The sequence below is a fragment of the Eubalaena glacialis genome, chromosome 13 (assembly GCF_028564815.1).
Source record: "Eubalaena glacialis isolate mEubGla1 chromosome 13, mEubGla1.1.hap2.+ XY, whole genome shotgun sequence".
Classification (NCBI taxonomy): Eukaryota; Metazoa; Chordata; class Mammalia; order Artiodactyla; family Balaenidae; genus Eubalaena; species Eubalaena glacialis.
Genome location: NC_083728.1, coordinates 21,617,796 through 21,631,076, shown reverse-complemented (window position 1 = coordinate 21,631,076; position 13,281 = coordinate 21,617,796). Strand labels below are relative to the sequence as shown.

General features: G+C 52.3%; 1 protein-coding gene across 1 annotated transcript; it reads left to right on the top strand.

The window, feature by feature from the left end:
- Positions 1 to 219: 219 nt before the first annotated feature.
- SLC32A1 (solute carrier family 32 member 1) lies at positions 220 to 4,170 on the top strand. Its single transcript, XM_061209611.1, has 2 exons — positions 220 to 612; positions 2,983 to 4,170. Exons 1-2 carry the CDS (start codon positions 220 to 222, stop codon positions 4,168 to 4,170), a joined length of 1,581 nt encoding a protein of 526 aa, XP_061065594.1.
- The last annotated feature ends 9,111 nt before the right edge of the window (positions 4,171 to 13,281 follow it).

The window sequence follows — 13,281 nt, the reverse complement described above, 5'->3', positions numbered from 1 at the left end:
CGCCACCGCCGCTCCGCCAGCCCCGCTGCCCGCCCGCCGGGTCGGCCTTGAGCGAGCCTCAGACGCCAGCCGAGGGGGTCATGAGACAGAGCGCCCCGGGGCACCGCGGGGAAAGCGAGCGAAGATAGCGGTCTCACGCCCCCGTGGCCCTCACCGCCTTGCCGTGCGTCCCCCGCGTCCCCAGCCCCTTCCGTCCTTTTCTCGGGCCCCGCTGCCGCCATGGCCACCCTGCTCCGCAGCAAGCTGTCCAACGTGGCCACGTCCGTGTCCAACAAGTCCCAGGCCAAGGTGAGCGGCATGTTCGCCAGGATGGGTTTTCAGGCGGCCACCGACGAGGAGGCGGTGGGCTTCGCGCACTGCGACGACCTCGACTTTGAGCACCGTCAGGGCCTGCAGATGGACATCCTGAAAACCGAGGGCGAGCCCTGCGGGGACGAGGGCGCTGAACCGCCCGTCGAGGGAGACATCCATTACCAGCGAGGCGGCGGCGCGCCCCTGCCGCCCTCGGGCTCCAAGGACCAGGCCCTGGGAGCTGGTGGCGAGTTCGGGGGCCACGACAAGCCCAAGATCACGGCGTGGGAGGCGGGCTGGAACGTGACCAACGCTATCCAGGTGAGCGCGGGATTCCCAGCTCTGCCTCCCCCCCCCCGCCCCCCCCCCCCCAGATCTGCGCACCAGGCTCTACTCGCAGTAGAGTGCCCTGGAGATCTCAGCCTCAAGACCCCTTCCTGTACCAGGAATCTCGCCTGCCCCCATCCCTTCCAGCTCTGCGCGGGGATCTACACCCCCAGGTGGTGTCTTCCCCCCCCCCCGCCCCCATCCGGCCGCCTCCCGCATCCCCGGCCGCCGGACAGCTAGGCTGAGGTTCGGTCAGAGACGCTTTCCCGGAGACCCTGCCGAAGCGAGGGAAACAGGAGGAGGGGGAGTGGGGAGGGGTGAGGGAGAAAGAAAATCAGGATTGGAGGGAACAGTATGGCCTGGGACTCCGGAATGGATTCACAGCTGCATTTTCGGCAGAAAAGGAGAGGGGGAAAGAGCTGAGCTGGGAGTCTCCTCCCCCGACACACAAGACACACACGCATAGACAGAGCGCACGTACATAGGCAGGCACACATGCCCACAGCCCCCTTCCCCCGAAGAAACGCCGGTCACAGGTGCACACGACATACATCTATATATAGACCACAGAATTATCCTCAAATGCACCTTCATACACCCCTACACCTCCCCCACACAGAAACACATACCTGTACATACCAAGGGCACACACATAAACCCGTCTGAACATAACGCACGCACACATGCACAGACTCATGCATACAAGATCCACCCGCTCTCTCAGGTGCAGCCCTGTCGGGGACAAACAGGTATACACAAACATGCACACACACACACATACGTATGACCACACAGGCACAGTATGGTCCCTGGTACCTCAGCGCTACCTGCGCACAGACACCCCTCTCGCTCGAAATCCCGGCTACACCGCAAAAAGCTCCTCCGCGTGTGACCCTGGCGAAGCCGCCTCCAGATGCTCTGAACCGCCTCTGGTCTCCAGGCCCGCCACCCCGTCACCCCTACTCTCAACCCTCAGTCCCCACCAGGCGGCGCCGGACTCCGCCGGGAGCGGGTTTGGAACCTGCACAACGACCCGGGGAGCTGGAGAAGGCGGGCATGCCGCAGCTCGAGGGGCAGAGAGGGCCTCCGCCCCACGCGTCCCCGGGCCCTGCGGCTTGCATCCTATCTCCCACCCTCGGCGTCCCCGGAGCGCACAGGTCGTTGGGGCGCAGAACGTGGGTTTCCCGGGAGCTGGAGGCCGAGATGGGGTTGTCCCGGGACCCAGGCTCCGCGGGGCTTCTCGGGGCCCTGCTCAGTAAGTGACCCGACCCGAGGCGCCTTCCGCTCCAGGGCCGGGCCGGACGGCCAAGCGCAACCAGGGACCGGGGGGGGGGGGGGGGAGCGCACCAGCTTCGGTTGCCGCCCTCGCCTTCACCTGGGGCATCTTTAAAGGCCCCGTTCCGTAGGCCTTGATGGAGGCCAGGGTGGAAGGCTGGAGGCCTGCAAGCCTCGGGAACCCTGGATTTCGTTAGCTTTGCTTCCCTGTGTGGATTCTAAACCCTTCTTCCGCAGCTCTGCCCGCCCGCTCCCGCAGGTTCTGGTTGTTGACTCCCGCTTGAGTTCGCGTTCACAAAGCACTTGCGCTTTCCCCGTAGGCCCCTAATCCTGCTCGCCTCTACCACTTAGTCCCCTTCCTTAGGGATCGGTCTCTCCGCCCCAGTTTCAGCCTGGCCCTAAGACTGCCCAACCCTGTCTCCCCGTCCCCACGCCTCTGGCCTCACCCAACCCAAAGCCCTTCGCCAGCAAACCCCACGTTCCCTCTGTTCTTGCCTCCCTGCCGCTTGCCCCACGCTCAGCCCCCCTTCCTCGCTACCCTGGCTCCTTTCTCTCCCGCTGCCGCTTTCAATGGTTTCCTTCTCCAGTTCGGCCCTTAGGCGCCTGCGTTTCCCTCATTGGCTTCCTTGCACCCCATTCCAGCCCCACCTTAGACTCTGCGTCCCCTTTTCCTAGTGGCTCAGGCCCAGCTCTCTACCTTTCTCCTCGTCCTTTTCCGGTCAACCCCCTTCAGCCCCTTCTCATCTTTTTTCCGAACCACCCCCAAGTATCTCCTCGTACCCCTTCCCTCTTTGCGGCTTGACCCCTTACTCAGCCCCCTCCCTGCCTCCCAGCCATTAAGCACACCTCTCCTTCTCAGTTCCGTCCTTAAACACCCCCCTCTCCACCTCTGACTCAATACCCAGGCTCCCCATTAGACCGCTCTACAGCTCCACTCCGGCCTATCCTTACCCTCTCCTCCCAGTGGCTTAGGCCCAGTTCGCACTTAGCGCCCCCTTCCGGCTACACCCTTAAGTCACTCCCCCAGACCCCGTATTCCGATACCGCATCCACTGAGCTCCCGGGTCTGGTTGCCTTTTCGTTCCGCAGGGCATGTTCGTGCTGGGCCTGCCCTACGCCATCCTGCACGGCGGCTACCTGGGATTGTTCCTCATCATCTTCGCCGCCGTGGTGTGCTGCTACACTGGCAAGATCCTCATAGCATGCCTGTACGAGGAGAACGAGGACGGCGAGGTGGTACGCGTGCGGGACTCGTATGTGGCCATCGCCAACGCTTGCTGCGCTCCGCGCTTCCCCACGCTGGGTGGCCGCGTAGTGAACGTGGCGCAGATCATCGAGCTGGTGATGACTTGCATCCTGTACGTGGTGGTGAGCGGCAACCTCATGTACAACAGCTTCCCAGGGCTGCCCGTGTCGCAGAAGTCCTGGTCCATCATCGCCACGGCGGTGCTGCTGCCCTGCGCCTTCCTTAAGAACCTCAAGGCGGTGTCCAAGTTCAGCCTGCTGTGCACTTTGGCCCACTTCGTCATCAACATTCTGGTCATTGCCTACTGCTTATCGAGGGCGCGCGATTGGGCCTGGGAGAAGGTCAAGTTCTATATCGACGTCAAGAAGTTTCCCATCTCCATTGGCATCATCGTGTTCAGCTACACGTCGCAGATCTTCCTGCCTTCGCTGGAGGGCAATATGCAGCAGCCCAGCGAGTTCCACTGCATGATGAACTGGACGCACATCGCCGCCTGCGTGCTCAAAGGCCTCTTCGCGCTCGTCGCCTACCTCACCTGGGCCGATGAGACCAAGGAGGTCATCACGGATAACCTGCCCGGTTCCATCCGCGCCGTGGTCAACATCTTCCTGGTGGCCAAGGCACTGTTGTCCTACCCGTTGCCCTTCTTCGCTGCTGTCGAGGTGCTGGAGAAGTCGCTCTTCCAGGAAGGCAGCCGCGCCTTCTTTCCCGCCTGCTACGGCGGCGACGGGCGCCTCAAGTCGTGGGGCCTGACGCTGCGCTGCGCGCTGGTCGTCTTCACGCTGCTCATGGCCATCTACGTGCCGCACTTCGCGCTGCTTATGGGCCTCACCGGCAGCCTCACGGGCGCCGGCCTCTGCTTCCTGCTGCCCAGCCTCTTCCACCTGCGCCTGCTCTGGCGCAAGCTGCTGTGGCACCAGGTCTTCTTCGACGTCGCCATCTTCGTCATCGGCGGCATCTGCAGCGTGTCCGGCTTCGTGCACTCGCTGGAGGGCCTCATTGAGGCCTACCGAACCAACGCGGAGGACTAGGGCGCTAGGGCCAGCCCCGGCCGCCCTCCCGCGCTCTCCCCGCTCCCCATTCACCCCTCCCCCAACAAACCCGTGCGCCCTGCCGCCGCGCTTGGGAAGCCAAGCTTTAAACATCTCTGGTTCCCCGGTTCTGATTTTGGGGGTTGGGGGCGGGAGGGGATAGGGATCCACAATCCATCGCGTCTGCGTTTCTGTTGTCCTTTCTTTTCCACAACACCCTGGTTTCGGGGGAGGCGGGGGCGCATCTGTGGGCAGGGTTTTCTGTCCTTCCAGGAGGGGCCCCGACACTTTGGTCCCTGTCACCGAGGGGGGGTGGGAAGGGAGGGAGAGGGGGCGCAACTCGCAGGCGCAGAAACTTGACCTTGCGGGCACATTTCACAGCCATCAGTGCTTGGAATCTGCAGCGTCTAGCCATTTCCAGCAAGAACGATTCCCATTCCGGAGACATTTCAACCCTTCAGCGGGAAAGGCTGGCCGGGAAATCCGTTTCGGGTGGGCGATTTCCTTCGCCGAAGCGGGGAGGCGAGAAGCCCCGGCGGGGCCGGCTTGCCTGCCGGTTTTCAGGAATCCAGACTCATCTCGTGCAATTTATCAGGTTGTGGAACTGTTCTACTGTGCGTGTGGTGTGCTCGTGGTGAATAAGATGAAATGTATATCAGAAAAAAAAAATCTATCCCTAATTTAGAGTGCGGTGCATAATTATATCCGCAAATAAAGAAGAAACAAAGGCGCTCGCGGCCCTGTCTCAGTTCTGCATTTTCGCACCGGCCGGAATCCTGGCGCTGGTTGGCGAGGGAACCGACTCTGGCCCGCCCCGTGAAGCAAGTGGGGATGGAGAAGCAGCTGTAGTTAAAGGGTCCCTGGAGAGCTCCGGAGAACGTGAGGGGTGGTCAGCACCAAGGGGAGGCTTTCTGAGTGCTTGGGGGACTCAGGCAAAGGAGCATGTGGTGCGCCCACGGTTTCAGTGTGGCCTTGGCTCCCCAGCCACCAGGACTAGGCTTTTTTTTTTTTTTTTTCCCCCAAATCTTTCCCCGGGGGTTGGATCCATCTGAGAATTTGGTGGACGCTCTCGAACTCCAATCCTAAAATAAAGAAGGAAAGAAACGTTTTGCTTATGTACAAAAGCCCTACAGAGTTGTTCAACAAATATTTATAGACAGCCCACCAGGGCTGGGACCGTGCTGGCTGCCAGGAGAAACAAACTCAGCCCCGCCCTCCTGGAGCTTACAGTCTAGTAGAGGAGAGACAGGCAATAGATCCGGACTCTGAAATCCACAGTGTGACTGCCGGCTGTGAAGGGAGCTATAAAGGAAGTCAGCAGGGCCGTTGTGTATTTCCCAGGGTTTGCCAACCTAGCATCCCAGGCATCTCTCACCCTGGAGAACCCCCCTCAAGTCCAAGGTGGGGTTTACATAGCCACAGTGAAGAGATCTGGCTGTTTAGATTCACCAGGCAGAGCCGTTTATGCCCCAGCCTCCCCTTTTCTTGAGCAGCCTGTTTGAGAATGTGTTTGCTTAAATTACCCAGAGGACCCTGTCCTTTTTTATGCAGATCCTACTGCAAGGGCAGCCCTCCTGTTGCTTCCAGGGGCACCAGTCCTGGGTACAGTGGAATGGATCACGGTCAGACTCTCCAGATGGAATCTGGGAGCTCAGGAAGGCTAGGCCGTTCTCACTGGGAGAGAAGCCACGGTGGGAGGTTCTTGATCTCTCCCACCAAGGCAGAGGCCTCGTTTGGAACGATTTCTCCAGGTGCAGTGGGCGCACAGGAAAGAACGGGGAGAATGCCTATGCATGGTGGCCATTTCTCCCTGCCCGCTGCCACGGCGTGGGTGAGCGTGTGCTTGTGTGAGAGAGAGCGCCTACACGAAGATGTGCAGGGCTGGGGGTGGGAGGCTGTATCTGTGTCTTGTGAGAGCTTTGATGAATGCGTGTGCTTGCCTGTGTGTGCAGAGCCTCCCTGAGTGCGTGCCTGAGACAGAGGTGACCTCGCACCGCTCTGCTTCTGCAGCCATCCAACAAGTGTGGAAGCGCAAGGGGGATAAAATTCGGTCCCCTCGGCCGCCTGCGGCCCTGACGATTTGAACGGGCCATTTGAGATGTCTGCTGTCATCCACCTGATGCCCCTTTGTCACTATTGTCTCGAGTCAGGATCCAGAGCTGACCAGAGGATTCTGTTTCCCGCCCCTCTACGCCCTCTGATGCCTCCCAGGCCGGGAGAACTGACCGTTCATCGCCCTTGCCCCGCCTGCGCTGCTCCTCGGCAGGTCCACCCAGCCTCGGGTACAATCTGAGTCGGAGCTCGCTCTGTAGCCTTCAGAAAAAGCCCTGACTTCTGCAGTGGAAGGGAAGGAGGGAGCGTCACACTGCACCAGCTCCGTCCTTCCCGTCTTTAAAGGGACAAATGAGACACCAGGCAGGCCCTGGACAGCGGCTGCCATCTCCGCGGACTCGCCTGGAGCTGCTGCACTGCATCCTAGCTCCCGGCTTTGTGCTCAGCTCGCTGGAGCCCGGGTCCCCCACCCGTCACCCTGCGCGGACCCGGAAAGGCAGAGGCAGGAGAGCCAAGCTCCTAGGCGCCCCAAGGGAAACCCTGCCCCCTCGTGGGCAATACACCCATCCCCAGACTCGCATTCAGGCCGACGGGAGAAATAGGCAGCAGGAGAAGATGCGCCCCATCTCTGCATCTCCCACACCTACCCCCCAACACCAAAGTGCATGGGTAGAAATTGAAAAGAACTCCTGAGCTCTCCTCGGGTCCGCTGTGAGTTCACAATCCGAATTCGAGGGAGGCAGATAGGGCCGGCAAGGTTCATTCAGTGAAGGAATTGAGGAGGGAGGGAATCCACCTCAGGACCCGCCCCTTCCCCTCCCCCCCCCCCACCAGGGTTCCCTCAGTTCCCATTTGTTCTTATGACGAATCCTGGCTCCACGCCCTTCGGACCCTGACCCAGTTCTGTGCTTTGGGAACCACCAAGATCCCGGAGGAAGCCGCCACCCTGTCCCGAGCCAGCCCTGTCTCGCTCCCCAGCGGTGAGAGAAGGTTCTCCCCCTTTAGATTTCTAAATGCTTCTTCCCTCCCTGCCACCCCGCACTCTCACCTCCCCGCCCAGTTGATAATGATTGCTTATCTCTAGTGCTTTACTTTCAGGTCCTCCATATTTCAAGTGACATTTCGATGGGGTTTTTCCCCCCCAAAACATAGAAGGATGCTATATCATAGGACATGTTTTGTTAAATGACAAACCCTACCCCAGGGACTAATATGTTCCCCCACTTAGGGGCCTTGGAGGGAAGGAGGGAGTCAACCGGACTCCACGGGCACCAGTCAGGAAGTGGAGAGGATCCAGGCCTTTCTATTGGTGGGGAGCAGGGATCTCAAACGCAGGGCCAGAGACAGGCTTAGGTCAAGGAGGGGCAGGCTGGCTGGACCGCTATGTCCTCACTGCAAGCTAAGGTGTGGTGGGGAAGCCAGGCCTGGACATCCAGGGGTTAAGGGGGTGGAGCTGGTTTGACCCCAGGGAGCCAGCCTCGGGGGTCCTTCCCACTGCTCTTTATTTTTTCTTCTCCAAAATTACACACACACAAAAAAAAAGTTCAAACATACAGAAAAGGTGAAAGAATTCCACAAAACTTGAACAATTAACATTTTATGGTGTTGGATTATCTATCCTATATCCATCCATCAATCCATTCAATAATCCATTTTTCAATGTAACTTTGAAGAATTGAAGACCTCAGTATATTTCCCTCCCAAATACTTAGGCAGGCAGGGTCAGTAAGCGTGACATTCAGATAAGCACAGGACCAGTAGTGGCACAATGCTCGGCCATATGGAGTCTGAGGCAAAAGGAAATATCAGCAATACAATCCTGTCTTTAAATTTTATTATCTGTTCATCGTGTTATTTTGAACACCTGGTTCACTTTTGAATTTTGATTTTTAAAAAGATTGCATAAAATATGATCTTGATTATTGAATTTTTTGGCATCCTTTTATGTTTTGCTCTCTAAACAAATGCTTCACTTTCTCACACTAGTGCCAGCACTGGGTGTGAGGTAGGGCTTGGGAAATGAGTTCTACTCCCTGGAAGTTTGGATTGAGACTTTTCAAGAGTCTGGCTACAGTTGATGCTACAGTGATGCTGTGGGTACCACCTCTGCCAGTTATGGGGTCCAGGAGGGGCCAGGCGAGGATGGTCCTCTGGCCAGGGACACCCAGCAGGATGATCCAGCAGTGCTGAGGGCCCAGCCATATGAGCTTCCAGCATCTCCCAGCAACCTTCTGCGGATGGGGTGAAAACAGGGTAGAGAGATTGAGGATGCAGAGGGGATGGTACAGACTCTAGATTGGAGAAGGAAGTACAGTCCAAAGGGAGAGCACAATTAAAGGAATTGTTTCCAAGTACCTGGCACAAATTCTGGTAGGTGCACAGGATTTATTTATCAAATATTTGTTGAGCACCTACTATAGGCCACTGGACTAAGGACTGTTCTAGCCCCTAGGGATGCAGCAATAAACAAGATAGACATGGCCTCTGTGGTAGGGGTCAATGCCCTATCCTATGTCCTTAGGTGCATCTGAGTTCACCAGAAGTTGTGGACACTTCTCAGGAACCTGACAGCGAACCAGGACAAAGTGCCTCTCTCCATCTGTCTCTCTCTCCTCTGCCCGAGGGCTTTCTAGAATACCTTGGAAGAACAACTTGGAATTGCTGGGGAGTTGAAAGCTCCCAAACACCCAGTCAATTGGCAATAAATGAATGGCTCCTGTCCTATATTGGGATTATTTGTGGTCTATTCCTCAAGGTATCTCAGATGGTTCCCAGCAGGATTGAACCTCATGTGTCCACAAGCTCATCAAAGAACCTTTTATTTGGCTTCCCCTCCCCTTCCCTGTCTCCCTTTCCCTACTACCTCACTTGTCCTTTCTGGGATCGCCTTCCAAATGATTAACTACAACTGAGTCCTTGTCTCAGTGTCTGCTTTCCAAGAAAGCTAAACTAAGACAGCTCCTGTATTCACAGTGCTTTTAATCTCGGACAGTGATTCCCAAATATACATCCTTAGACAGGTGCCAGGCAAGGTGAATAGAATCAAATAGGGAGGTTTTCAGAGATTGCTGATCCCTGCCTTCACCCCTAGATTCAGATTTTTAAGTTCCTGATGTGCCACTGATTTGGGATCACTAATATAGAGAAAGTTAGGTCAATGGATTGATGGATGAACAAGTAGATGGATGGGTCAGTGGGTATGTGCTTTGAAGGTCAATGGTTGGTAGATGAGCCATTGACTAATAGATGGATCAGTGGATGAAGGAAAAGATGGATAGACAGAAGAATGGGTCAGGGGATGAACAGATGAAAAGGTGGATCAGTGGATGGATCAATAGGTGAAAGGAAGAAAAGAGGGAAGGATAAATGGGTCTATGGCAACAAACTTTAAGCACAGTAAGCTCCACAAGAGCGGGCATAGTCTCTGCTGGGCTCCCTACTGTATCACCACTATCTAACACAGGATCTGATATGCAGAATGTACTTAATACATTTTGTTCAACAAACAAATAAATGAATAAGTAAATAAGTAATTTCTTTTCAAAAAGATCATCAACACATAAATAGTTTTGGAGTCACAGGAAAGTATGAGGTTGTATGGTCATGCCATTCAAGATGGCTGTTCTTTTGCTCTCTGTACATCCCCTGCTTGACCAGTCCTTGCTTCACCTGTACCCTAATCATAGGGCTTAATCAGTAACTACCTATGTGCTTGCTCCCTGACCCAGCCGCTAGTTTCCCTGGTAACTGATGAGCCAACCTGATGTTAATTTCCCCTATAAATGGTAGCCTCCTTAAGGAAACAATCCCATTTACAATTGCATCAAAAATAATAAAATACCTAGGAATAAACCTACCTAAGGAGGCAAAAGACCTGTGCTCTGAAAACTATAAGATGCTGATGAAAGAAATCGAAGACGACACAAACAGATGGAAAGATATACCATGTCCTTGGATTGGGAGAACCAATGTTGTCAAAATGACTATACTACCCAAGGCAATGTACAGATTCAGTGCAATTCCTATCAAATTACCAGTGACATTTTTCACAGAACTAGAACAAAAATTTTTTAATTTGTATGGAAACACAAAAGACCCCAAATAGCTAAAGCAATCCAGAGAAAGAAAAACGGAGCTGGAGGAATCAGGCTCCCTGACTTCAAACTATACTACAAAGCTACAGTAATCAAAACAATATGGTACTGGCACAAAAACAGAAGTATAGATCAAGGGAATAGGATAGAAAGCTCAGAAATAAACTCTTGCATCTGTGGTCAATTAATCTACACCAATGGAGGCAAGAATATACAATGGAGAAAAGACAGTCTCTTCAATACGTGGTGCTGGGAAAACTGAACAGCTACGTGTACAAGAATGAAATTAGAACATTCTCTAACACCATACACAAAAGTAAACTCAAAATGGATTAAAGACCTAAATGTAAGACCGGATTCTATAAAACTCTTAAAGGAAAACATAGGCAGAAAACTCTTTGAGATAAATTGCAGCAATATTTTTTTAATCCACTTCCTAGAGTAATGAAAATAAAAACAAAAATACACAAATGGGACCTAATTAAACTTAAAAGCTTTTGCATATCAAAGGAAACCATAAACAAACAAAAAGACAACCCACAGAATGGGAGAAAATATTTGCAAATGAAACGATCAACAAGGGATTAATCTCCAAAATATACAAACAACTCATGCAGCTCAATATAAAAAAAAAATGAACAATCCCATCAAAAAATGGGCAGAAGATCTAAAAGGACATTTCTCTAAAGAAGACATATGGATGGGCAAAACATGCATGAAAAAATGCTCAACATCACTAATTATTAGGGAAATGCAAATCAAAAGTACAATGAGGTATCACCTCACACCAGTCAGAATGACCATCATCAAAAAGTCTACAAACAATAAATGCTGGAGAGGGTGTGGAGAAAAAAGAACCCTCCTACAGTGTTGGTGGGAATGTAAACTGATACAGTCACTATGGAGAACAGTATGGAGATTCCTTAAAAAAACTAAAAATAGAGGTGCCATATGATTCTGCAATCCCTCTTCTGGGCATATATCCAGAGAAAAACATAATTCGAAAAGATACATGCACCCAAATGTTCACAGCAGCACTATTTACAACAGCCAACACATGGAAGCAACATAAATGTCCATCAACAGAGGAATGGATAAAGAAGTGGTACATATATACAATGGAATATTACTCAGCCATAAAAAAGAATGAAATAATGCCCTTTGCAGCAACATCGACCTAGAGATGATCATACTAAGTGAAGTAAGTCAGACAAAGACAAATATCATATGATATCACTTACATGTGAAATCAAAAAAGATGATACAAATGAACTTATTTACAGAACAGAAACAGACTCACAGACTTCGAAAACAAACTTATGGTTACCAAAGAGGAAAGGTAGCAGGGAGGGATAAATTATGAGTTTGGGATTAAAATATACACCCTACTAATATATACTAATATATATAAAATAGATAGTCAACAAAGACCTACTGTATAGCACAGGGAACTCTACTCAGTATTCTGTAATAACCTATATGGGAAAAGAATCTGAAAAAGAATGGATATATGTATATGTCTAACTGAACCACTTTGCTGTACACCTGAAACTAACACAACAATGTAAATCAACTATACCCCAATATAAAATAAAAATTAAATTAAAAAAAATCGTAGCCTCCTTCTCTCCGCCCTCACACCCGCCCCCGAGTAGTGAAGATTGCTGCCATGTCCTACCTGCTGTCTGTCATACAAGGGGTGGGGTATCACTCCAGGACCTTTTGCTTCAGATGTGTAAGATCCCCTATCCAATAAAACACTGTTGTCTCTGTTGCTGTCTCTGCGCTCTTTCTTTAGTCTCAAGGCTGGGGCATTTACAAGGCTTGCAGGCCTGCGGGATACAGCCCAACTGAGGTCAACCAGGAGGATGGATGAAAATAAGAAAAGCACTGGGCCAAGGACCTTGGGGAACAGCAATATTTCAAGTTCAGGCAAAGGAGGATAAGGAAGAGGAGAATTCAAGTCTGATAAAGAATAGTCAGAGAGGTAGGGGAAGAATAAAGACAATGATGTTCTGGGGTTGAAGAAGGACAGGTTGTAAGATGCAGGAAAGGACAAAAATTTGTTTCCTTTCTCTGGACAAATAGCATCTGATTTGGACCAGGAATGGGGATGTGGGTATCTTTTGTCTCTAAATCTCAGAGCTTGGAGTAGAAGAAGCATACCTAGAAGCTTTTCAAAGAAGAGTGAGACCAGGACTGAGAAACAGTTCTAATGAAGGCTCCACTCTAAAGGGGGATGTATAAAGAGAGGATGTCTAAGAACACCAGTAAGTAAGGCAGACCAAGGGAAGCTGAAGAAAGAGGAAGCTCAACAACAGGTCAATGAAGATGAGGACTGAAAGATGGCAGCCTTGGGTTGAGTCTCCCCAGCAACAGACCCCGACACAAGAATTTGAATGCAAGTAGTTCACGTGGGAACTGATACCAGGAAGCACTGAAGCACAGTGGAGAAGTGGGGGAAGAGAAGGAAAGGAAGAAAGCAAATTAAGGGAACTTTATGGACAAGTAAGCCCCTGTGCGTAATTGGATAATAAATTCAATTCAATTCAATTAATTGGTATTTATTCCCCAATTTCCATCAGTTACTGGTGGAAGGCGGCTCGTGGGGGCAACTTGCAAGCATTTCTAGGCTGCTCTGTGCCAACCCCAGCATGTTCCTACAGTCATAGAAAGCCCTCATACAGCAAGGCACAGAGCTTACATAAAAGCCAGTGGGCTGGTGTGCATGGGCGCTGGGAGTGCCCAGGGCTCCAACAGTATCTTTTGCAGGGCCCTTGTGATGGTCTTGGAGACTTAAATGAGACTAATGTTATTTGGCCCAAGCCTCAAGTTCAAGAGACTTCCAATGTTAGCTGAGGGTCAAGGGCACCCTCAACAAAAATGTTGATCTTGATTAAACTCTGTTTTCCCAAGACCAGATAAATCTAAGTGTGAGAGGACCTATGTAATGGAAAGGAGCCTC